This window comes from Cheilinus undulatus, linkage group 12 (assembly GCF_018320785.1).
Source record: "Cheilinus undulatus linkage group 12, ASM1832078v1, whole genome shotgun sequence".
In the NCBI taxonomy this organism is placed as follows: Eukaryota; Metazoa; Chordata; class Actinopteri; order Labriformes; family Labridae; genus Cheilinus; species Cheilinus undulatus.
Genome location: NC_054876.1, coordinates 40085531 through 40112162, shown reverse-complemented (window position 1 = coordinate 40112162; position 26632 = coordinate 40085531). Strand labels below are relative to the sequence as shown.

At 38.6% G+C, this 26632-nt stretch overlaps 1 protein-coding gene across 4 annotated transcripts in view; it reads right to left on the bottom strand.

The window, feature by feature from the left end:
- The window catches only part of emsy (EMSY transcriptional repressor, BRCA2 interacting), a 30144-nt gene continuing 3512 nt past the window's right edge, over positions 1 to 26632 (bottom strand). For 2 of the 4 annotated variants that reach the window (XM_041801559.1, XM_041801561.1), the window contains exons 7-20: positions 25105 to 25364; positions 24792 to 25017; positions 23305 to 23523; positions 22602 to 22751; positions 22205 to 22378; positions 21123 to 21259; positions 18416 to 18589; positions 11943 to 12132; positions 11597 to 11764; positions 9701 to 9856; positions 9346 to 9512; positions 4632 to 5207; positions 3787 to 4191; positions 1 to 1122 (exon numbers count right to left, since the gene is read on the bottom strand). In XM_041801559.1, the coding sequence (XP_041657493.1) occupies positions 940 to 1122; positions 3787 to 4191; positions 4632 to 5207; positions 9346 to 9512; positions 9701 to 9856; positions 11597 to 11764; positions 11943 to 12132; positions 18416 to 18589; positions 21123 to 21259; positions 22205 to 22378; positions 22602 to 22751; positions 23305 to 23523; positions 24792 to 25017; positions 25105 to 25364 (3185 nt within the window). In that variant the 3' untranslated portion in view covers positions 1 to 939. The remainder of the gene's footprint in view (positions 1123 to 3786; positions 4192 to 4631; positions 5208 to 9345; positions 9513 to 9700; positions 9857 to 11596; positions 11765 to 11942; positions 12133 to 18415; positions 18590 to 21122; positions 21260 to 22204; positions 22379 to 22601; positions 22752 to 23304; positions 23524 to 24791; positions 25018 to 25104; positions 25365 to 26632) is intronic. The other 2 variants (XM_041801562.1, XM_041801560.1) reach the window with 2 other exon arrangements.

The window sequence follows — 26632 nt, the reverse complement described above, 5'->3', positions numbered from 1 at the left end:
TCAGTTCTACTCAGCTGATTTATTGTGCAGATTAAACAAGTTTAACTAGTCATCTAGTTTGAAAAGGTATAAAAGAAATGCATAGTTTCAAACACACTATGCAACAAGCAAAGCCATACTTGGAGAAAGTCTCACTGCAACTTTATGAACTCCAGAATATATCTTACAAAAAGGTACATCTTCTTTTACATTACACCAGTTACAATAAGCAGTAATACAGTCTTTGAGTTGGACTCCATCCGTCCTCCAGGACTTGATTCAGTTTCTGCTTTATGTATCACACAGCAATCCACTCTGAAACAGCTTTCTTCTCTCTTCTGAAAGATGAAATCCCATAAGTGTTTTAAGAGATTTTACTGCTGCAAAGTTTTACCTCAGTCAAAGGAAAAATACTGGTCAGCTATTGTTTAAAGCTGCAGGTCATCAAAAGAAGACAACAGTCAGCAGAAGAGTCACTGTACAAAAATCTTACAGACCAAAGCCGCTAATAGGAAACAGGTATTTAAAACTCTGGACAATTAAAAATAAATGTCTTAAGGGTTTAAATCCAGATGTATGTTTCTAAAAGAGGAGCCAAAAATCCTACATAATCAATTTCATGGATGTGTGACTTCCTTGCAAAGTCCTACAAGTAACAACATTAATATAGTGGAATAATTAAATCCTGTTTGTTTGGAGTGGCTGCTTTCCAAATGTCGGAGGCTGCCTGAATCCTTTCCCTGCGCTCCCACGTTTTAAATGCTCACTGGTAATAAAAAACACATGTGCCATTAGTCCTGAGGAGGAACACAGGCTTATAACGAACAAACTAATATTTACACAAAAAACAAAAAACACTCTTGCACTTCTGTAAAAAACAGAAAGTCTTTGTCCTCTGGGTCCAAACACGTCACAGATCGGCTTGTTTAAAGTCCAATCTGCCTTCAGTGTGAAATGTGTTTATGGTTGGTCAGGGGGGCTGGCGGCCGCGGCCTCGTCATTGCTGCTGTCCACCTCCTGCTCCATGGGACTGTCCTCCTCCAGCTGCTGGCTGGTGTAGTTTGTGATCTCCAGGAAGCCGCTGGGCTCCACCACCACGTTGGACTGGCTGGAGTCCGGCAGGATAGAGTACTGAGGAATCACCTGCACAGGTTAGTCACATAATACAATTTCAGTCAGTTCAAACTCTAATGCTCTATCATGACTTTATTTCCTTCTCCTTGCTTTATTTTTGTTTCTATAATCCAGTTGTTAAGATTGCTCTATTTCCTTCCGTTTTTTTGTATGGGATGGGTCTATAGGAGCTCAACAGTGCTCACCCACTTTCTCAACAGCTCTGATTCTTGAATTAAATTTGCCATTCAAATCCTCCTTTGGCATTTCTAAACAGTCCTTATTTTAACATTTGTAAACCAGAAACTACCTGAATTCTGATAACTTCTAAACATTTGATTTGAACTGAGAAAAAGGCAAAGGTGAAAGACTTTTACATATTGTTATAAGGATGAAAGTACATATCCCACAATCCTTTGCAATTTATTTTATTCTCCATTAGTGAGTTAAAAGCCCTACATGGACCTTTTTACCTTTATCTTTACTGTAGCATTTACATTTTAAATCATAATGCAGTAATATATTCTAGTTTTTTTTTTTGCTTCATTCTACAGCAATATGTATTGTAGCCGTCAACAGCCAACAGTTGTCATTCATAGACGTGGTAGACATTTCAATGGTTACAGTAGGCCTCACCAATCTGAGATGTCATTATGACACTCTAGGATTGTGGGTTCTGTAGTACTTAAGCTGAGACTTTAAATAAACTTTGTTTTTCTTCAGAATAGGTTACTATTAGTGCTGCACATTTAATCTAACTTCAATTGCAATGTCAGGCTGTGCAATTACTTAACTGCATTAATATACTCAGCAGTACTTGAAATGTCAAAAAATGTCTGCAGGAAAGCCTTTAAGTTTACAATAGTGCCACTATAGCACTCTGTTGGACCTTTATTTTCAAAAAAGGTATAACTTCTTTGGAAAATATGAAATTATTTTGAAAACAGTACTTTAAAAAACTTCTTGTTTTGTATCTTTTATGCTATTCATTTGTGTGTTTTAAGTTGTCAAATACACACTTTAAAACTATCATTATTCTCAGAATTTTCCTTTATAATCAAGCAAGTAGAAGATACTACTCATGTGTTACACTTTTATTGCAACTGCAAACTACAAAATTGTCCAGCATAACTGCAATCACACATTATTACCAAATCATGCAGCACTAGATTATATTTGACAAACTTTTGTCTACAACAGGAAGACATACTATTGTTTCAGACTCAGGTAGCTTGTGGTAAGTCTAACTTGGATATGTCTTATGGCAAACAATCAAAAATCCACTATCGAGCAAATTAATGAAAATATAACATCCGAAACCATGCTGTTCAACTCTATTTCCTATGTTTGGAATTGTATAAGCATTAACCAGAGGCTGATGTATCAGAAGGGTATACTGAGCTCAGCAGGACCAGAATTTCTGTGAAAAGTTGGCTCAATAAAGCCTTCAGCTCCAGATATCAGATATAATGAAGCTGGTTCTGAGCTTCCTCTGTTAACTGAGGCTTCAGCCTGTGAGCACTGCATGTCATTTGAAACTTACTCAAAACAAAAAAGAACAAACCACTGACTGTTGGATTCTATCAGGTTTAAAATAATGAGCAGTGATGACAAACTATGGTTGTCAAATTTTGTATACTTTAACAATACCACAATGTTTTAATCGCTACGCTTTTTTAAAACTTTGATGGTACTGAAAGTTTTGGGGGGAAAGAAAAAAAAGAAACAAAAAAAAAAACATCACGTTTCACCAATGCTTCCGGGAGAAAAAAGATTTAGAGCCCATGCAGTGACAGGTGATCAAATGACAGTGCAGATAAGTTTAAAAAAATGTTATACAGAGAAATAAGGTATTATTTACTGACCTTTTTTTCACTTTGGTAATGGTCTTAAGTACTTTGAAAAGGTCGGTAAAGGATTTATTTGATTGATGCTGAGTATGTGCTTCTTTTAGCTCTCTGTCTCTTCTCTGCCCTCCATTAAAGACATGCTAACGATTTTATTCATTAGAAGACGAGTATAATATATTAAGTCCCTATAGCATCTCATAAAGATGCTAACAGTAACATTTTTGTTCTGACAGTGAGGTCTCCTGGTTCCTTAAAGTTTTTCTTCACGCCCTGACTTGTGGACTAGGAGAGCTTCCCAACCCTGCACAAACACTGATGCCAATTAAATGTCCTACATAAGAAAAATGAAAAATCACAGAGAGCAGAATCACTGCATACATCTCTTCTGGTTTATTGAGAATAATTCAGAGCAAATATTTTATTCTATTTTTAAGAAAATCTTATTTATTTGTTCTACTGTGCAGGGTGGAAATTAAAAATAACTAAATTAACAAGATCTTTTTGTTGCCTTGATATCAAAAGAGGCATTTATATTGTTTGATCTAGTGTCATATTGAAATCAAAATTTTTTTTTTTTGACAAATCTATGACAAACCCATTGTTTGTTTTACCATAAACTGTAGTGCTGTGTATAATCTAATGAACCTTTATACTACATTAACACAAAAACTTAAAACTGTTATTGTCCAGACTAAAGTATTCAAAAGACTAAATCCTTTTTTAAAGCTTTGGTCATGATAGCTGATTTGTAAAACTGATCTTATAAAGAGGTTGAAATGAAAAATATGTACAAGCATTAGTGTGTAACTTGAGCTCAGTGATTTAGAACATCTGTATTCTTTACCTCAATGACCTCCAGGTCCTCTTTGCTCCTCTGTGCAGCGAGGGTCGGCATGCAGCTGAACTGCTGCGGTTTTGTGTGGGAATGATGCATGGAGGTCCCCGAGCTGCTGATGAACTGGCCCGAGTCCAGCGTCCCAGACACAGCCTGGACCTCCAGAGCTTTCCCCAGGGGACCGCAGTCACTGGAGGAATCCACCACCATAGGCTCTGTGCTGGGGTCGATCTCTGCCTCCATCATGGAGATCTTCAGGATGTCTGACACTGAGGATTTCTCCCCAGAGGGCCCTGAGCTGGACTCTGGGATTAGCTTGGCTGCGGCCTCTCCGCTGCTGAAGACTGGAGATGAATGATGGGAGCTGCCGAAGGTGATCTTTGTGACAGTGGCACTCTGTGTGATGATTGGCTGCTGTGGAGAAAAATATTTGAATGACAAGACGACTATGGTTAGATTTGTGTGTCTAAGCCCATGAAGGCTGATGCAGGGAACGTAACTTCTATTTCTTTTCAATTATCAGCTTATTAAATCTCAACCCAGTGCCAATGGGTTCACATATTGGAGAAAATCCCTCAAAATATTTACAGTGAAACAAAACAGAGTAGAAGAGCAGCTGCAGTCAGCACTGATATTGCTGTAGAATGATTACCTGCTGCTTTTCAGTAAGCAGCCTTTTAAATGTAATAATAATGACAGTTTTATAGTATTCGACAGGCCAGCAGAAATCCCCCAGTAAATCACCACACAATGGTTACATTAGATGCCTCAGAAAACTCTTTCAGAGCATGAATAGAGAGGAACAAATACCCTCAGTCCTGTAGGTGAAGCCCAGTGTTGGTGTAAACCCTCACCTGACTGGATGAGGTCTTCTCCGTGCTGACTGGGTGGTGCGCCTGCAGTGGAGGAGGGTGAGACATGGGTGTGTGCAGAGGTCTGTGATGCGACGTGGGTGCTTGCTGGAGCTTAGGGAGCTGAGGTGTCACCAGGGGCTTGGCTTGTGTTCCCGGGCTTGTGACCTTGGCCCCCACTGAGGCTGGAGCGACCGCAGGTCTGTCCTTGGGGCTCTGCGTTAAGGCCTGGGGTTTGGGCTGAGTCTGCACATGCAGCTTTGGGAGCTTCTTGATGGGAGGAGGAGTGGAGGGGAAGGTGGAGGAGGATGAGGAAGGCTGGCTGATCTGAGGTTTACTCTGCAGCTGAGGAGGGGGTGGAGGTGGAGGCTGGGTGGAAGCTGAGCTGTGCCGGCTCTGCTCGGGCTGGGTTTGGCTCACAGGAGGAGGCTGCGTGGCTGCAGAGTGAGGGGTCTGCTTGGTAGGCTCAGTGGCTGATTGGTTGGAGCGGTAAAACAAACCTGTCTGTGGGTCCAAAGTGTCGCCCTCCATCTCTGCCACCTCCAGCACAGCCTCTGATTTACTCTGACTGTCAGAGGGCTGAAACACAGAAAAGATCAGAAAAGGATGCCATAAAGAGAGGCAGTCTTTACAAAGAGGCTGTCAGCGTCAGTGCATGTGCAGAAAAACCAATATGAACATTTCTATTGTATTTAGAGAAAAAAAAGAGGTACTCACTAAGTATGAAAGTACTTACATTAACATCATGACTTGGACATTTCTAGTCCATAAACTCAAAGACTCTAATTATAAGAATCTAATTACTAATTTTAGGATTGGGCCCAAAATGTAAACTTGGCACAAAATAAGGAAATTTGTGTTTGGTATATTATTTCTTTGTTGTAACAATGCTTCTCTGCAATAACTCTTCTACCATGTATAGCTTTATTTCCCTTTAAATGGTGCCACTTTTGTAAGAAACATGCATTTGTGGGATGAGCAGCATGAGAAATTAACTTTGTGACTAACTTGTGACAAATCCTGGTTGAAGAATGGGATGCCATCCCACAGCAGTGTGTGACCAGGCTGGTGACCAGCATGAGGAGGAGCTGCCAGGCTGTTGTGGCTGTGTATGGTTCTTCTACACGCTACCTTACACATTTTTACAAGAAATTTTAAAATTGCCAATATTTTTTGTTTCTTTATACTTCTATCATCCAATCCACCAAACACCAAACAAGAGTCAATGGCAGAATAGGATGTTTGGTGTTGGCAGAGAAGATTTGGCAAATTTTTCATGGGTGCAACCCACATACTCAGCTCTGCAGCTCATCCAACAAATGCTATTCCTTAAAAATGTGGCACCATTTAAAAGGAAAATAAACAGCCTTTCCAACGGTATAAGATGTTTTGTGAAAAAGCGTTGTTAGAACAAAAAATAATCTACCAAACACAAATTTCCTCACTTTTTGTGCTAGGTTTTGTAGATTTTTCCACATACAGGATCCATTAACCTTTGTTAAGACAGGATAAAAATAAAATAACTTATATATTTAGAACAAAATTTGTAATAAGAACATCAGAGTCTACAGGACATAAAAAGCTCTTCAAATCCAATGAATAATCTGAATAAATAGTTTATTAATTGATCATGTAATTTTCAGCTCAAGACCCAAATGAGAAATTTGCTCTCGTTTGGACCCAAACTTCTGAAAACACATCATATATCGCCATAAAATTTACATATTAGTAAAGGAAAAACCCCCAATATTGTCTTTTGACATGCTTTTGTTCAACTACTACTGATTTCATTATTCAGTAGGGTTTTTATTTGTAGAACATGAAACTTAATTTACTTTACACACCACAATGAATGACTGAGCTCTTTTTAGTTGGTCGAATAATCTGGGAACTATTTACTATTTGGTTTGAGAAACTGTCGAGAAAGGGTCAGATTAGAGTAAAGGCTTTTTTAAGTAACTTAATCAATGTTACCCATTGAGCTGGAGGATTTTCTTGGAAAACAGTTGATTTTATTTAGTATTTTTGCACTGCCCTGAGCTTTAGTTACTTTACCTACTGTTTGGATGACAATTGACTTTTATTTTGAAAAAGGGAAAATGAACCTGACTAAAAGATGAGTTTGGGAAAGTTGTGGTAATGTAATCATGGGGCTAAAATACATAAAAAAATAACAAAATAATAAAAAAAAAGTTTGTTGGTGTTAAATTTGCTTTTCAAAAGCATTTCCTTTAATGAGCAAAAGTTTTTGTGAAGAATACTCCATCCATCCATCCATTTTCTATACCGCTTATCCCATTGGGGGTCGTGGGGGGCTGGAGCCTTTCCCAGTTGTCACTGGGTGAGAGGCGGGGTACACCCTGGACTGGTCAGCAGTCAAGTGCAGGGATGGCATGTGGAGACAGACAACCAGACACACTCACATTCACACCTACAGCCAATTTAGAGTGATCAATCAACCTAATGAGCATGTCTTTGGTGGTGGGAGGAAGCTGGAGTACCCCGAGAGAACCCACACATGCACGTGGAGAACATGCAAACTCTGAACCAGGGACCTACTTGCTGTGCGGCAACAGCACTAACCCTTGTGCTGCCGTGCAGCCCTGAAGAATACTCTTTAAAACCAAATAAAAGCAGACAGAAACTGAACTACGTAATTAAAAAAGTCCTTTTTTAAAAATTCAAACTAAATAACTAAAGTATTAGGCCTATTTAAGAGATATTTCACCCAAGTTGGGTAAATTTTTTTTAAAGGCTGATTACTGACACATTCAAATCTCTATGGTGTTTAATGAGAAAGTGTCCTGACATAAGAAACAGAATCCCCGGGAAAGCATCTGCAGTGAACTGTGCAGATTATCCGCAGTGGTTTCTGGTGCCCACAGTTTTTATATGAAGCAAAGTTTGAAGTTTTCAATAGCACAAATGACCAGTTCCTCTTAATTTCAGTGTATCCACCCCCACAACACCTACAGTTGTGTTCAAAATAATAGCAGTCCCACATCACTAGCAAGATAAATCACTGTTTTTGTTAGAATTTTAACTTCTACACTGCAAGTAAGTTTCTAGAAGGTTTAGAAAAGGTATAGAAAGCCAACAGACCCAACAGGCATGACGTGCATGCTGCTGAATCTGTGAAACTGAATCATTTACTGAAAGGGGCATGTTCAAAAAATAGCAGTGCCGAGTTCAGTTAGTGAGGTCATTGATTATGTGAAAAAAAAATAGGTGTTAAACAGGTGGCCCTTATTTAAGGATCAAGGCAACTGACACTGCATATGCTGGCTGTGCATTTGTCCTTGAAAAACAGAGTAAAATGGGTCGTTCAAGACACTGTTCAGAAGAAGAGCGTTCTTTGATTAAGAAATTAATAAAAAAGGGGAAAACCTATAAAGAACTGCAGAAAATGATAGGCTGTTCAGCTAAAATGATATCAAACGCTTTAAAATGGCAGCCAAAACCAGAAAGGCGAGGAAGAAAAAGAAAAACGACTATTCGAATGGATCCGAGAATAACCAAAATGGCAAAGGCTCAGCCAATGATCAGCTCCAGGAGGATCAAAGAAGATCTAAGATTGCCTGTGAGTACTGTAACAATTAGACGACGTCTATGTGAAGCCAAGCTACCAGCAAGAAGCCCACGCAAAGTCCCATTGTTAAAAAAAATACATGTGCTGAAGCGGTTACAATTTGCCAAAGAACACATTGACTGGCCTAAAAAGAAATGGCGTAATATTTTGTGGACTGATGAGAGCAAGATAGTTCTTTTTGGGTCTAAGGGCCACAGACAGTTTGTCAGACGTCCTGCAAACACTGAATTCAAGCCACAGCACACAGTGAAGACGGTGAAGCATGGTGGTGCAAGCATCATGATATGGGGATGTTTCTCGTACTATGGTGTTGGTCCTATTTATCGCATACCAGGGATCATGGATCAGTTTGAGTACATCAGAATACTGGAAGAAGTCATGTTGCCGTATGCTGAAGAGGAAATGGCCTTAAAATGGGTGTTTTTTAACAAGACAATGACCCCAAACACACCAGCAAGCGAGCAAAATCATGGTTCCAGACAAACAGAATTCAAGTAATGGAGTGGCCAGCACAATCCCCAGACCTTAATCCCATAGAAAACTTGTGGGCTGACATAAAAAATGCTGTTCATGAGGCAAAACCAAGAAATACAGAGGAATTGTGGAACGTAGTACAATTGTCATGGGCTGCAATACCTGTTGACCGGTGCCAGAAGTTGGTCGACTCCATGTACCACAGATGTGAAGCAGTTATCAGAAACCGTGGTTATGCAACTAAATATTAGTTTATGATTCTCAGGAAAGTTGAATCTTCAAGCATTTCTTAGTTTATACAGTACATTTTTGAGTTTGTAAAGAAAGATGTCAACACTGCTATTTTTTAACATTATATTTCTTGACTTTCTGTCAAATATTATCAAATTCAATTACTTTTTCCAATTTTCTTGCTTTGAAATAGAATGTGCAGTGTCCCCAATGCATTTGTGTTCATTAAAATACAATTTATTTGAAGAATTTTGAGGTTTACTCACCTTTTTAAACACACTGCTATTATTATGAACATAACTGTACATCATCAAAAGACATTAAACTGTCTAAAAAGGTAGGCTCATTCATAATAAATGCTCCACTTTCTCTCAGTTGAATAAAACAGCTTCAGACTAGAGTCCTGCTCTAAAACGTCCTCACCATTTGGCTGACGTGTGGAGCTGCTGCTGCTGCAGTGGACACACCAGCTGGTTTGGTTACTACGGTAACCTGGCTGACGCTGCTCTTAAAAGGCTTCACCAGCTGTTGAGTGGAGGACATGACCAGGTCATCGTCGTCTGTGGATACAGCCAGCCTGCTCACTTTACCTGAGCAGGGGAATACCAGGTGTGATAACAGAGAAGTGGATGATACTACTTTCATGATCAGTCAACAGAGAACATGAACTGCTTTATTCACTGTCAGTGCAAAAAAAAAGAAACAAAATCTAAGTAAAAAAAAAAACAGCTGATTTATTCCATCCAGCTCATCTAGTAAAAAGATAGAAGTGTCATACCTGGTGGGACATAGTCAGTGCTGGGTTCTGCCTCAGAGGTGGAGGGTCTTGGGGACTCGGGGCTCGGCTTCTTTTCCTGGGCGAGCTGGATGGGGACGGCCATCTGACTCAGGTCGATGGTGTGCTGTCTGGGTTTGGACTCACCTTTCTCCTTCACTGCAGGGAGGAAAAACACACTGTGTTAATCCTAATTAAACCATTAAACATGTCGTAAAGCTTTTTAAACGTCTTATACTTACTAATTTACACGAACTTAAATCTGTTTTTGCTTTGCCTGTTATTGTGCCTTGTTTGATGTTGTGACTTAGTTTTTCTAGTTATCTGAAGCATTTGTAATTGAGGTTTTACAAGTGCCACATAATTATAAGCTGTACTTTCTTACTTACCTACTAATTAATTCCAAATACTTGCAATTACAAACCTGTTACTTGATTTTAAGTTACACGTGATAATCTAAACTTCCTGCAAGTGTTTCAAATTAAAAGACTACAAGGGGAAAAAAAAGACTCAAGCCCTTAGAGCCACTGAGAGGCTGTTAATGTGAAGCATATGGACAGGAAGTGTTGAAGGTTATAAACAGCACCTTTCAACTATCAATTAGCTGTGTCCCAAATCAGGGATAGCATCTTTTAAGGGGCGCGCTCAGGCTGTTCTGAAATTAAATAGTGTGGTCTACAAAAGTTTTTCTGTTGGTATCACCAGCTGTCCCTTTCACCATCCATACCCTTCAGTTACGAAACCCAAACTTCGTCACCTTAGAACCTCAATAGTTCCAGCAAAACTAGCTGACAGCAGTAATATTTTGTAACTTAACCTTTAAATTGAAGATAAACTAAAGTTACAAGGTTCCCTTTTGTTTTGCAAATGTATTTGTTGCTATTCAGTTGAGTTATGTACATCTAAAACTGTGCTGAGAGGCTGCTAACTTGTAAATTAAAACAATGAATATTTGAATCATCAGGGCCAAGAGGTATGCACTAGATGGATCCTTCATTAGCAGTGGAAACATGTAAAAACTGTCAAGAGCATTTGAAAAAGGATAGCCTTTAACACATTGAACACTCATGACTGTTATTCTAATAAAACACTGAGTAAATTGTAAGTCTTCACCAAAAGGAAAATATTAGAAGACATGAGGTCTTTATACCAAAATAAGTATTAAAATTGGAAACAGGTGAGATTGGATTAACCTTGTTCCTGAAAAGGGATGATCAATACATCTCTTCACCATCACAATTTGCATTGTGCACATGATAAAGTCACATCATAGCATTAGAAAATGGCCGAAAGACCCAAGTAATAAAAAAAAATATTGTATGATTAAGATTTTAATTGATGTAAACAGACACTGAATTTCTCTGATATAAATTATTGCATTTTACCAGATCCCAGTATACTTTTACATAGCTAAAAGAAAAATAAAGGAATTCCAACATTTTCTATCATTGAACCAACTCATTTGATATGAAACCCCGTTGTTATAAATGAGGTTCTCTGTTTGATTGCCTTATTCATTTTTTGCTTGCACCAAGAGATCACCAGGTGTTTAAACTAAACACTGCATCATTCATTCATGAATAAATGAGCCAGTTGAAGAGCTCCAAACGCAGTTATGCCTGTAGGGAATTTACAATCAAACTTTCTATCACTGCACTGCTTTGTTATGTCTGAAGCTAAAAACTACAAACAGACTGTGGGAATCTTTTTCTGTCTGTCTACTCATCAACCCGGTTTTGCAGGTTTGTAGTCCAATGGCCTTACTGTGACTGCCTCAGGGGAAAAATAACATAATTACAGTGAGTTTTTTTTTGTTTTTTTGGTCGTCTGGCTCGTTGGCTATCGTTCCACTTCCCCCTCTCTTTACGTCTGCAGCCTTTCTGTTACATAAAGGCTCACCTGTTGTCTGCTGCAGCTCCAGCAGGGCTTTGATTGTTGATGTTGCCGACTGGGATTCCCCGGCAGACACCTCCTGGTAGATAATGGTGGGGCTGGACTCCACGGATACTTCCTGTTCAGTCCAATCCTGCTCTCTGGAGGAGACCACATGCACTACAGGCTGAGGCTCTAAGGAGTGAGGGGATAAAATAGGAGGAAGTCTGTTTTTTGTATGGTAAAATGTATTTTCACATGGCATGTTTATCAGTGCAATGAATGTTAACACCTGCATGTGGGCGTAACAAATATGTACACATGCTGGAACAGTAGTCAATCAATATTCATCTTCTAACAAAGTGCTTTTTACCTTGTGTGCTGCTGTGGGAGGTCTCGCTGGTGGAGCTGCCAGCGTCATCCTTTGTTGACCCATCCTGTCCCGGCGTCTGACCCTGTCCGATGTCAACTGAGCGGGTCACCTGCTGCAGAGTCTCTGTGACTAGCTGTCTGGTCTGTTCGACTAACGCTGTCTGGAAGACCGGCTTAGGCTTGATGAGAACCTGGAACAAAATCAAGAAAACATATAGCCTTTATAAAAGCAGTGGATGCCCTGAGGCCCTGTCAGATCAGCTCCAATAAATCTTTAACACCAACCATCGCAATCCAATTTGTCTTTTGGAAAGAAAAAGATGTATCTGAATTTAGATATTTTACACAAGATGACACTGTTTATTTTCTACAAGATAAAGCCATTTTGAAGCTACTCCAGCACAGCTATCTTTTTTTATATTAACAATCACAGTAACATTTAGCTGTGCCTGAAGGTGGATATTTTATACTATTAAATCAGTGCTCTAAGGACATATTTCATTTCCTGAACAGTTAGTTTATTAGAACAAATATCAGAGATTTCAGGTGATGGGAAGGGCCATTTGTGCAAATTCTTTTGCTTTGTTATTAACGTTTTTATGACATCAAACATGTGCTTTAAGAGTACAAATACTTAGGCTAGGCATGGGCACCAATACCAAACAGTGACATGGGTATATCCGTGCATCCCTAACTGTTAGTTATTTGAGTCTTTTAGTTCATTAAAACACTTACATATATACACTGCTGTGGCTCAGGACTTAGAGCAGGGCATACCCCAATCTCAGAGCCCATCTGCTATTGTCTGACGCTGATATATGCCTCTGGGAACAATGGCCAACATCTTGCTAATTCTGGTGTTAGCTTAAGAAAGGCCAAGTCCAGCCAGGACTTCCTTTTCCATGCACTGTTTAGCTCACAGTCTAATTAGCAGCTTGCTGTATGTTAAAAACAAAACAAAGCAGAATTCTCAAACAGGAAGTTGCACGGAGGCTTCACTCTGGTTTACTACAGTGGTATGTTGCCATAAAGAATCTAATTTTCCTGATTATAATAGCAGGTGTGGAGTTTCCTTTAATATGAGGGAAAAAAGATTTAGTTGCATGTCAGATCTGATGCATTTTAGGGCTGGGAAACCTGGATGCTGTGGCTCTTGTGACCCAGTGTCAAGCACATACTTCCCCAAAGCGTAAATGCTTGATCGAGGAGGAAAATGTTAGCTACACATGCATAAAGATATTTATTTACAGGTACAACAAATCTGTTGTCTAATTGTTGCCTGAATATCATTACAACAGTCAATCATCCGCCATCTTTGCTTCCTATAGACTATTGCTTCTCATGCATAATCAGTCAATACTACTGTATTTTACATTTTTATGTTGAAGCTGTAAAAACAAGAAATTAGATTAAACAGTGGTAAATTGATGCTTTGAACACAAGCCTCTTCAGTCCACACGCTGAGGTGTTTGCCGCCAAAAATGTTTAAATGACAGGCATTTTGTTAGTTTGATCACCTTTTCATTTGAACACATGGTGATATCATTCTGACAGCTGATTTTGCATTATTTTACTGGTTAAGGATGTAAAATCAAACATTACGTATTTTAACCTGCTTGCTTGTGTCATCAACGCTACCTACATATCAGTAAGTTCAATAGCATGTCATAAATATAACCACTAAAATTTTGTACCAAATATTACAGCCGCTGGAAACAACTGCCTCTTTTTGCAAGCAGCCGTTATTCGTCACTGGAAAGTGTTTCAAAACGCTGGCACAATTTTACAGATAAAATACAAGTTAATTTCAGATTAGCTCTGTCTATTTTTAGCAGACCTTGTTTGTGGTTTACGCTGAAGTGTTTCACTGTGGGCGCTGAACGGTTTAAATTCTATTCATGACTCCCAGGTCTCGAGTTCCCCTTCTAAAATGAGAACAGAAACTGAAGTCAGGCTAAATTTAGACCATAGTGATGACTTTGATATTGAAACTATGACGTACTTGTAAAGAATGAACATGGAGGAATCAGCAGATTCTTGTTGCAGTTTCTACATGTGTTACACTACAGTTAAATAACAATCACTGAGTCTTACAGATTTTGCCTTCTTAAGTCCATCACTGCTTAAAGTTTGTAAAGGTAATCCTGCAGCAAAAATAACCTGGAGTGGAATGGAATGGAATTTACCTCTCAGATTAAAACAAGACTCATTTGTATTAAATTTGAATTCCCCCTGGTGCTGTAATTTTTTAAAGCATGAGTTAGAGTGGGAAAATTAAAAAAAACCAAAAAAATAAACCAGATCTTCTAAATTTACTTCAGTAATGAGTTCAAGACAGTCTGGCTGCAGGCCGTTCATCGCTCATCTCTGATGGTCTCACAGACTACACATCTGAGACGCTGTGCATCTCATGAACGGCCATTCTCACAGATTGCACAACGCCGTGCATCTCAGGACGGAAATACTTGCTAAATCTTCCAAAAATAAAAATCAGTTTAAACTTCCACTGTAAATCTACCACTGTCAGGGCTATAATGCACACAAAACTTTCAAAATAAAACCAGATTATACTTCCGGGAAAGGCGTTTTAGCGATACATCTATTTATAACGAATTAGACTTTCAAAGCCTTTGTTTCACGTCTGAGGTATGCTGTCCGTTAGATCCATTACATGTGAAATAGTCTACAACTAATGATGTCACTTCCTCTTTTTCTTCGTTGGTATTTATATGCGGTTGGCATTCGCGCCCTTCTTCTTCTTCTACTACCAGTACTCAGCTTCTGTCTGAAATATGCAGTGTCTCACATAAGCATTCTGCTGGAGGGCTGTTTGAGATTGACAGTGTGCAGCCAGACCCTTCTCAATGAGTTGAGCAAAAAGAAGAGATTTTAGCTACTACAGAGGGAGTTACTACTGGAGCGAGCAGAAAAAAGAAGTACAACCACGACTGTCTGAAGCACTGTAAATACCAAATATTGAGTGGTGTTACACATTACAAAGACAGGAAAATCATACAGCACAAGTCAGTGTTTCCCAACCATTTTTTCTTAGAGCCCCCTTTACATGTACCTAAGAAAAGTGGAACCCCCAAGATCCAAGAGAGAAGAAAAAGTGACACACTGCAGCCAAAAATCAACATAGATTTTAATTGTTTCACCAATAAAACCCTAAAAAGCAGCCAATGCATGCTTTTCTTATCTAAAGACCTTTGTATAAACTACTCTGCTTTTTCATGGTTTCAGTCACTATTTGCAAATCTATTTTTGGCAGCCTCATTGCAGACAAAGCCTTGTGTCCCTCTAAGATCTTTGGCACCCCCTGGGGGGGACATGGCCTGTGATGTAAATCAAGAGGTGCTGGACAGTGTTCATGAAAGCCCTTTCTTCTCCATTCAGCCCCAACCCTGCATCAGGAACAGTAAGGATGCAGACTCACAGTCCCCACAAAAAAGAGGTGAGTTTAATAATAAGTGAGTAATGGCAACTAATTTATTGTTAAAAGCAAGCATAAATACAAATTATTTACACAGGATTTTGAAACGGCAATATGAAAATGGCAGTGCAAAAACTGTGCAGCAATATTTGTTTTGTGTTCGACTGCCTTCCATGTTTTTCAGAAATAATCTAGCTGGAGTAATAACTGCTGTTTAAACGTGTCAAATCTCATATAAATAAACAAAAGAAAAGGGAAGATTTGTTTTGAAAAATAGGCAAAAACTGCTTTGAACATGTTCAAAGATGAAACAAAGATGTCTTCAGATAATGTCTCTTTAAATGTGTTTTTTTTTTAATCCTATGTGTGTGGACAGAGGGCGTTTAGCAGACATAATGTTCTCTAAGGTGAGGCTCACTCTCACACTCTTTGAAAACCCCTGCTCTCATAGAATTAAAGGGAAATACTGGGGAAGACTGAAGCAGTCAGCTAACACTTTCCGTGGGCGTTCAATCACTATATCACTTGTAACATTTTCACATCCCACAGCAAGCATAGGACTTATTCTAATTTCTGCAGAACTAGTCCTTTCTTGTTATGCATCTTAAAACAGATGTTAAAAAGTCCCCAGGAACCGAAAAAGCACCAACAGCAGTTGCAATTCTTATTCTGCAAACTTCTTTCTTCTAATGGGCGATGGCACAGATCGCTATCTATAAATCTTAATAAAGAGATATCAGAAAGGCAGTTTTTTGGTTGACTGAACCAAAAATCAACAGTTATGACTCTTCATGTGTGAGATTTTAAATATCATGCAGGTAGGAGGCTAGATGTTGGTGACGTAACACAAGTTGTTTGCGCGTGCATTTCTGCAACAGTACCATACCAAAGCTCTGCCATCATTACTATTAAATCCTGTCTTTTACTTTGTAGTGCTTTACAGTGTTGCAGAACCAAGAGAGAGCAAGGTACAGTATCTCTAATTACAACTCAATGATGCTCCCCCTTTTTGAAGTCTGTCCTTTTTGTCATTTTTATCAAATTTGTGTAGCACGATTGTGCTGCTGGTGGAGGAACACAGACATGCTATGGTAACAGAATAGTGCCAAAACAAAACAGAACCTGGGTTCAAATCCGGCCTGTGGCTCTTTCCTGCATGTTTCTCCCCACTCTCTCGTCCCCATTTCTGGCTCTATCCAATGTCCTCCTAACCTGACACGCTAGATGGATTTGTTTCACACATCCATCTGGAGAACCTCCCATAGACAGTGTTTGGGAAAGGGCAGAGCCTTTGAAAAAAAAATCGGAGGGTGATTGGATCAACATCCTGTCTGCCACATATTTACGGGACAATCAGAGCAACAAAACACATGACGCCGTAGGTGTGCGCCACTATCGACAAGTAAACTCCATAGAGAACTGCATAACATGAACCATGGCGACTGTAGACATGTCACAACTTTTGTCATTTTTGAAAAAAAAAAAACAACTCAATGCTGTTCTTTTATCTTCTTTTAAGGAAGAAATGTCATCAAGTTCTGATAAAACTGCCACTATAGCAGCATCCACGTTAATCTCTTCCGCCATAATTGCACTGGCCTCTTGTCACTACGTCATCACTCTGCTGCACCCAAAAGTACTGCCTCTTAGTCGTGATTGGTCCTGTCACTTTCTTACAGGGCCCAATCTGTTCAGATGGGAGCTCTGCAAGATGGATTTGCCAGTGAGAAACCCGGAAACAGGCAAATCCCTCTGCTTTGCAAGGTTACTGCTGTCTTCTATCAATAAAGGCACAAAAAGCAGTAAAAGAAAAGAAAACAAAACCAAGAAACTTGATGAACAAAAAAGTTAAGAGCTGACAAGTTTTGCGTGCATTTGCCCTGACACTGTTTCTCGGGTTGGTTTTTCTCAAAATTGGAGACATAATAGGGTGCAGATGATCTGGCAGTTAGGTCACACAACATGTGTGTGGGTCGCTCGGGTTCTAGTCTGGCCAGTGGCTCCTTTCACTCGTATCACTCCCCACTCTTTCAACCCTGTTTCTGACTCTGCCCTGTGTTCTCCTCTATAAATGAAGGCATAAAAGCCTAAAAAATAAATCATAAAAAGATGCATTATTTGTTACAAATATCCCTGTTTAAAGTGATGTATATCCTAGCTTCCATGTCTGCACTCCTGTCAATCTCTCTTTGTAGTGACCGGCATCTCCTATGGTTCATAAAGTTACTGTTGTTACATACCTCATTTAAAACCCCTTCAAAAACATAGAACTACCACTTTGAATAGCATTCTCTGAGGAGGAGGTGAAGAAGGAAAGAAAAATCTATATTTCATAGTTATACTTATCTTACTTTCTGTCTGCCTGACGTCTAAACAGGCCTCTCATTGCTCAAATGCTTTCATTTTAACAACTGTAATAGGTGATAATGTTAGCGTTTGCAGCTTGCACTGCAGCCAAAAAGTGGTCCAAAGATAAATAAATATCATTTAAAATGATGTGTCAGAAAGTTGGACAGGGCTTGCACAGCTGTACGCATGCCAGGATTTTTGCTTACAATTCATTGAAAGGTTCATTCTTCTCTGCAGACTGGAGGGAAGTGAATGGAGGAAGAAGAAAGGTCAATGATAAAGCCCCTTTATTCATTTGTCTGTGTAAAGATCAGTGATTTTCCTCTTCTGAATAAACTGATGCAATACTTTTGAACTACCAGTAAATCTGACTTCTTCAGACTACTTTGCTGAACTTTTTTTATATAATAGTTTAAACAGGTACAGCAGGCGTTCACAAACAACCAATTCCAAAAAATCCCTGTGGTTGATTTATGTCAGTCAAACGGTCACATGATTGTCTTCTTGAAGTTTGCCCAGAGTCATAAGATAAACTCCCTGGCCTGTGGTTCACCACATTCTAATAGTTTTTATTTTGTTTATTAAAGCCAACATTAGCATGGACTTTTTCAAAAACAAAGAGAGCAAAAAAAGACAAAAAGAGTAAAAACAAAGAGAAATACCTGATTAGCTGCTAGAGAAACATGTCTTACCTGAGTCTTTCCCTGCTGGCCGTAGACGATCTTGGTCGGGATGATCTTGGTGGCAGTGGTTTGGGATCCAGAGCTCATGCCTTTGGGCTGGGTGACGATCATCTTAGTGATCGGTCTGGAGGTGGTGATGATTGCTGGTTTGGTCCCCTGAACAGCCTGCAGGCCTTTCTCACCCTGAGGAAAACCACAGCAAAATATTTACAGCCAAGGCAGAACTAAGTGAGAGAGTGTAGAGTCACACAGCCTAAAAAATCATGTGAAACAAAGTGATCAAGGGTCTACTAATACTAGGGTTGAGATTATATGAACACCAACATTTACACAAAAAAGTAAACCCACTTATAATCTTAATGTTAGTGTGTTTAGTCATGTAGCTTCCCCAAAAATGTCAAAAATTATTTCTGTAGTTTTAATCATATTTGCAATTATGACTCCGTACAACTGCTCCATCAAAAAATGAAGGATCTAAGGATTTAAAAACAACTATGGAGATCCCCTCAAGGATCTAAGGATTTAAAAAAAAAACTAAGGAGGAAACACAAAAAGTATTAAATCAGAGAAAAAAGGCTTTTTTGCAGCAAATGCAATTTCTTCTTTCAATGCCTTTTATGCACAAACTAGAAAAGATAAAGACGAAAAGAAAAAGAAAGAAAGTTAACTAGAAAAGCACTCGGAGAGCGCAGACCTCCACCTTTAGCCCTATCTCCCAATAGTACAGAATCCTTTAAAAAATTCCAGGATCCAGATGGTGATCTGGATAATTCCCAAAAAATTATCAGTTCTTCCTTATGCCAGTTGGGACATTTCCTGAAAATTTCATCAAAATCCATCCATAACTTTTTTCAGTTATGTTGCTAACAAACAAACAAACTAACTAACAAACCAACAAACCCTGCCGATCACATAACCTCCTTGGCGGAAGTAAAAAGACACACTTTATTTATCCCTTAAGGGGAACTATAATCCTTTACTTCTGTTGTCAATAATCTACATAAACAAAGGCTGAAATACAGGTAAAAATAGGATCCTGTGGACATGTGCAAATGCAGAGATGTCAGAGTGAGGAATGTTTCCCATGAAGGAGCTCCGGCCAAGGGGTTGGGGGTTCTGTGCCTTGCTTGAGAGCATCCTGATAGTACTCAGAACTGGCTCCTTACCAGAGTCCTCACAGTCTGAGCATATGAAAGTATGGTATTAAGAAAATAACATAAGCAAAACTTACTAAGTTATCTTTATACCTTTTAGGTGAAATGCAGATGAAGCCAGACAGTGTTTGTTGTTTATTCTAGGCTCTATATTTATTTATCATATATTTTTATCTGTTTTAAAGCACAGAACATTATTTTACAATCTTAGATAATGTATAATAATATTTGCAAATTATTATTTTCATATTTCCTTAGCGATGGGGGAAAAGAGAGCATAGAAGCTATTACACAGAGAGAGGGGAAAAGGAGACAGTGAATTATCTGATCCTCCTCCTCATGTAATTCTAAACACCTGTAAGGTGTGAAAGCAATGCTTCAACCATGAATCACTTCCAGCATCCAGCATAATCAATGCCGTTTTTTGGGGGGGCTTTTTATGGTCAATCAATGATATTTCAGATGCTGGATAGAGCAAACATTTTTAATTTGTTTGGTAAAACACTCATGTAATTTAGTTGGCTGAAATGCATCAACATTCAGAAACAACCCCTTTAGAGCAGGGGTGTCAACTCAGTCACAGCAGAGGCCAGATTCTGGATTCAGGTCTAACCTGAGGGCCTAAACAGGGTCAACTTATTAACCAGAAACTGTCAACCTCATTTCACCAGTAATAAAAAATATTTAAAAAAACCTTAGCACTGATGATAAATGATTTTTATGTTAAAAAGTTAAAAAGATAAGTTTAAAGGCTCCCAATCCGAGAAAAGTAAATTTATTTGTTCAAAAAGGTCAAAACATGAAATTGAAAAATAGTGTTTTTTTTTTAAAGGCAATTAGAAAGAAAGTCAAAATCATGGGTTTAAAAGGTCAAAATAGGACATTAAATATATAATCATAAAATTAAAAGTCGGAATCTGATTCAAAATTTTAAATTGTGAGTCTAAAAGGTCAAACTATGGGATTATGAATTCAAAGTTGGGAGTTGAAAATATGAGATAAAATACAAAATAATTAGTTAAAAAGGTCCAACTGTGGATTAAAAATTAAAAATATGATTATTAGAGCTCATAATATTATGAGAAGTCAAAATTATGAATTGAAATGCTCAAAGTATGAAATAAAAAGTAAAAATCCTCAGTTTGAGTCCTAATTGTTAGATGCAAAATTGAAAATGTGAAATTAAAACACAAATTAATTTCTTTTCCCACATTCCTGACTTCTTATCTAAATATCTTTACTCCCAACTTTTTTCAGATTTTAAAAAGGGTATCTTAAATCACCATGGTTAAGCTTACATTTTTATACTTGAGGAAATCTGCAGACCTCATATTGATGGGCCAGTTATAACAGAAAATGAGATAATCTTGCGGGCCGGATTTAACTGTTCCAACGGCCGGGTTTGGCCCCCGGGCCTTGAGTTTGACACCCCTGTTCTAGAGGTTTTAACCAACAACAACCTTCAAGTGAAATGTTCTGTTTGTCTTGGGAGGAATTGCTGACTGTTTATTCAATTTCCCAAACACATAACTAAAAACCCACAGAGTGAATATTTGACTGACCCCAGCATTTAAGAGTGTGGTGACCACGTTCTTGCCCGGCAATCCCTGGATGGTCGCTCCTTTCCCTGTGGTTTTCTGAACCACAATGACATTTGGTTTGGAGGTCATGGGGATGGTGGTGATTTTAGTGGTTGTTCCTGCAACAGAGCAAAGAAAATACTGAAACCAAAACTAGAACTGATCACAACAAGGCAAAGAAGTCCACGCTTAACTTTTAAAAGGACCGTGTTGGACATGTCCAAAACCTGAAAATCAGTAACATTCGAGCTTACCCATACAGACTCTTCAGTCCAATGACAAAGCATCATGTCTTGAGTCTAATCATGCCATTTAAATCAAGTTACTGGTACAAACATGCACTGATTGTAAAATTAGGTTGTGGCTAAATAATTTCTTGGAGGAGGAAAGAGAAGGGTAACCTCCAAAGCAAAGTCCATCAGCATTGTGCAATAATCAAACAAAAATGCAGCACATTTAACTGTTTTTGAGTGGAAAAATACCCCTTCAGCTCTGGCTTTTGATGCTGCTGTGGGGCAGTCTTCATTCTCTTCAAATCAAGAAAAGGCAATTTAACTTTTCAGCAAGTCTCGTAAATTTATATAGTAATAAAATATTAAAATCTGTGTTTAAATCATCAGGATTAAAGACAGTTTACTGACTAACCATGGTGACATGACAATATGACACTATGTGACATTACAATATGTGTTCAAGCCAAGGTCAGATTAGTAAAATAATCATCCTCAAAGGTAAAGGAAAGGTCTACAGGATCTGTTAAAATATTTCATCAGGAAAAAATATGGTTTGGTGATAAATTTAATCAGATATATATTTGTTTGAAGGAGTTTTTTTCCCCAGCAATATGATACAGAAATAACAGATGAAATTACTGCCTGGTCAACTATTTACTTGTCTTCCCACCAAATAAAATAAAAAATTTCCCAGCGGTCTCCATAAAGACTTAGTATGTTTGTGATGGTATCCCTATCAATAAATCTTGTATCAACATCTCTAATCTTAACTAAAATGTACAGATTATTTAAAATCACATCAATAACGCCAGATCTACCAGGGTGGCTCACCAGAGACGATGTTACTGCTGATAATCTTCCCGCCCAGAGTGGCCAGAGATTTTGGCACCACTGTGATGATGTTGCCACTCGTAGTCTTCACGTAGGTGGTCCCACCGCTGGAGGCTGAGATTCTGGCGCCGATGCCCGGGCTGACGGTGGGTCTGGTGTAGGTGGCCTGGGTGGCTGCAGACAAACACAGTGTTACTACCTAAAAACAAGGTCTGGGAGTTAAACTTTAAACAGACTGTAAAGTGTCTCTGACATCAACAGTTTAATGAAGGATAAAGCCGGAGTCAGATTTGTTTTATTTTGTTTTTGTTCGCTCTAAATGTTAAGAGTGAGTATGTGTCAGGTCAGATTTATTTCACAGAGTTTTATTTGGGTTTCAGGATTTTAGGTCACTCACCTGTGGGTTGAGTGACCAGCTTTGTTGTCATGATGGCTCCGTTGCTACTGACGACCATAATGGGAGACGAGCTGCCGCTGGAGAGAGCCACTGATGATGGCTTGGGCAGGATTTTACTCGGCTGGACCTGCTGAGTGATAATCTTCACTCCTGTGGAGAGAAAACGGTCTTACTCTCTTCAAAATATCAGTTTCTTTCTCATAATCATTTGTTCTGTGCATGCTTCAAGGGCTTTGATGGGTTGTGGAAGTCTTAAAGTTCACAGACAAAAAAAGATTTGATTAACTGAAATATTAAAACATAACATAACTCATCTACTTCAATGATTAAATGCAACAAATTCAATTTACTCAGCTCTTTCTATTTATCAATGTACTTAATTAACATGACTTTCCTTCCAAAGTGAACATAGGAAGATAAAAATACATAAATAAATAAGGCAACAAGAAAAATAAAAAGACTGATGAAAACAGAACAAAGGCATGGAAGATACAAAGGATGAAAGAAATGTGTCAAAGTGGGAAATAATGACAAAGGAGGGGTTAAGAAAGGAAATATGAAGAAGGACAAATACAACATAATTAAGATAAAAAAAGATAAATAGAAAAAATGATAAAGAGGAGGAAAAAGTAGATAGAGGCAGAGGAAACAAAGAAAAAATGAGAGAAAAATAACAGAAAAAGAGCACACGAGGTAGGTTTACCAGACTCCTGTTTGATCTGGATTGTGGGCTTAGATCCAGGTGAAGTGCTTGTTGTCTGTGTCGCACTGACACTTGCTGCACCCAAAGGTGAGCCCTGCTGCAGCTGTTTGGGTGACTGCTGCTTGGGGAACTGAGCCAGGATCTGAGCCGGTGAGCCCACCAGGGTTTTAGGAGAAGGAAGTCTGGCTGTAGCAACCTTCACCCCAGCTGAAGCAGCACCTAGAAGATGAAGAATGAAGGCAGTGAGACTTCAGAACTGACTGTAGGAGAAGTGCTACTCCGGCTTTAAGGTCTAATATTAAACATCATGAAAGGTAAAACAGCCAAGATAAATATATTGTGGAGTCATGTCTTGAGTGAATCAAACTCCCTCTGGGCTTGTTGTTCTCAGCTCTGTGTTTATACTGCCGCTTGCTTATGTTTCACTGAGAGTCATAAAAATGTTTTATGAATGAATCTCGCCCTTCCCAACTGTTTATCCCGCCACCATGTGGGGAAAAACAGACTGCAATGCAAACTCAAGAACTCTGTTTCTAAGAGCATAACGACAAATTGTCATAGTGAGAGTGCAACAAAAGGAAAGCCAACAAACTTTACAAACTGAAGAACACATTTCTTTGACATAAAAAGACCCACGTATAATAATAATAAGAGCTTTCAAAAGATAACAAATTTTAATCCTGATTAATCGTGATTCTGTAGTTTCTGTAGTGTTTTCATGTTGAATTTCCATCTCACTGAGTTGCATTCATAATTGTGTTGTTTATTTAAATTGACAATTATGACATTCACCCATTCATATTTTTACTTTAAATTTATCACAGAATTGTGTTTCTAAATATTTAGCAGCTTGTCTGCTGCAGAGGTGTGGTGGTTTGGAGGAAGAAGGGGGTATGGTGGGGGGCTGAGGGATGAAGAAAGTATGTCTAAAGAGAGCATTTCAGAGTGACTCTGCTCTGAAAGTCAGACACAAAGCCCCCAAATGTGAGGAAAAAAACAGCTATGCTAACAGAGCTAACTCCTTAAACATGTTAGCAAAATGAATCTTAAGTCAAAGAGGTAGATTGTTGGGCTGTACATGGACCTCACACTTATAAATAGAGTCATTAAGATTATCTTCATGTGTGAATTTGTTTGAGAAAAGTTGAAGGATTTTACACATGGAACAACTTAATGTTTGGAACAAATTAAAATATTTTTGTAGCACCTTTGGTTTTAATAAGAAAATCCATCCATTGTTTGGTTAGTGAGCTTAATGGAGAAGTAGACCGCTTTAAACAACTAAAAAGGACATTTTTCTTGATTTGGTTCTTCAGTGAAACCCCAACGTTGCTGTACTACTTATGGACATACATTTTTCTGTCACATCTAACACTACTCCATAGAAAAGCAGTAAATTCTGCTAAGAGTTTAACATTATTCCTTATTTAAATCAATGTTGTAAAATGTACGAATGAGGTCCATGTTGGTGTAGAAGAAGAACCTACATGTTGACACAGTCGACATGACCACCGAGGGAGTGGAGGAGACTACGGTGGTCACTGCGACAGTGTTTGATGGGCTGGAGCCGGCAGGGAACACCACAGTCTGTTTCTGTGTGGGCGTGGTGAGTATGGAGGAGGACCCCAGCTTTGACAAAGCGGCGTTGTTGTGAGACTTGGACAGGATGTTTGGGACAAAGTTTGAACTAGGAGACGTTGTCACGATGATCACCTGAATAGAGATAAAACATTTAAACCTTTACATATTTCGGGTACAAACATACTAAGGGTATGTAATAAAGTCATCAACGTTCTTTACCTTCTGAGTGGTGGTGTTGGTGGTCTGGATGGTGGGCTTGGTGAAGGTGATCTTAACCGGTGAAAGGTGTGGCGGCAGTGAGTTTGCAATGCTCTGCATGATGTTGCTCATCTTGGGGCTGCCGCTCACAGGTACAGTGATGTTCTTGGATACCTGCGGAGTCACTTTAGTGACCTCCTTAAGCATCACCGGTGACGAGCTGGACGAGTTGGTCCGCCTTCTCTTGCGAGGCTTCTCATCTTCATCAGAACAGCTCACACCTGGGAGGAAGAGGAGGACTCAGAACTTCCAAACACTGCAGAACTAGATACTGTTCTGGATTGATCAAGTATTTTTTTTGTCTTTTTATCTATAAGTCTAACTTCATCTCAGTATTTTTACAATATCTACATTCTTAATTCAGGTGTATGATGAAATCAGTGTTGAAAGGATTTTCTTATTTCTTTTTCTGCAGCACCATCCTTTTGTACACAGTTAAACTAATGAGTTCGATCAAAGCATCTGTTTTTTTCTTTCTTCCCTGCAGCACCCCCTTCAGGCTGGTTTGTGCAAGGCAGATTTTTGTGTCTTGTGCACAAAAGGGAAACTAAAAAGATATACCCCTGGAAAATCAGTCCCAAAACACAACTTCCTTTCACTGCATTTTTAAATATTTATTTTTGGGCTTTGCCTTTATTTGAACAAGGACAGTAGAAAATCAGAGTAAGACAGTGGGAAATTGCATGAAAGAAAGGAGCTGCAGGTTGGACTCAAATCCCAGCCCACTGGGAGACAATAGCATCCCTAAATGGGGCCTGACCTCCTAGCTTGGCCATTGGCAACTCCTACACTGCAGTTTTAATATAATAAACATCGTGATTTTATTCTGGAATAAATTCAGCATAACCTCCTAAAATCCAGCAGGTACATATAAGGACAGATTACATTTTGGCTTCCATAAAACATAATAATAATGCAATATTTGTTAAATTATTTCAAGGAAACTGCTTAGACATTTCCTCAAAATTTCATAAAAATCTGAGAAATATATTTTTAATTTTGGGGTATTTGATTTAAAATGTTTAGGTATTTCCATGGAAATGCATTTGTAAATTTGTTGGAGTTTGCTTAAGAACATTGTTGTTTGTGTGTGTGTGGGGTCTTTGAAAGCTTCAACCATTTTCTATGATTAAGTTTTACTGAAAACTGGGGGAGTATTTGAAAAAAAGGGTACTTTTTTTTAGGATTTTTTAGAACATTTTGGGAATTTGGAAAGGAACATTTCAAAAGGAAATTCAAAAAAAATTAAGAATTTCTGGTGTTATTTTCTGGTATTTTCATGAAATTTTTAGAAAGGTATTTGCAAATTCTGGGGACTTCGATTGGGAAGTTAGATCAGTGGGAGTCCTTGGAAATTTTAAAGAATTTTCAGGAAATTTGTTTGTAACTTTTACACAGAATTTTTTTAAGGAAACTTTTATTGGAATGGTTAGGCTTCATGATACACTTGGGGAGGTTTTGTTTTAAATTGGGTGCTATTTTTATGGGA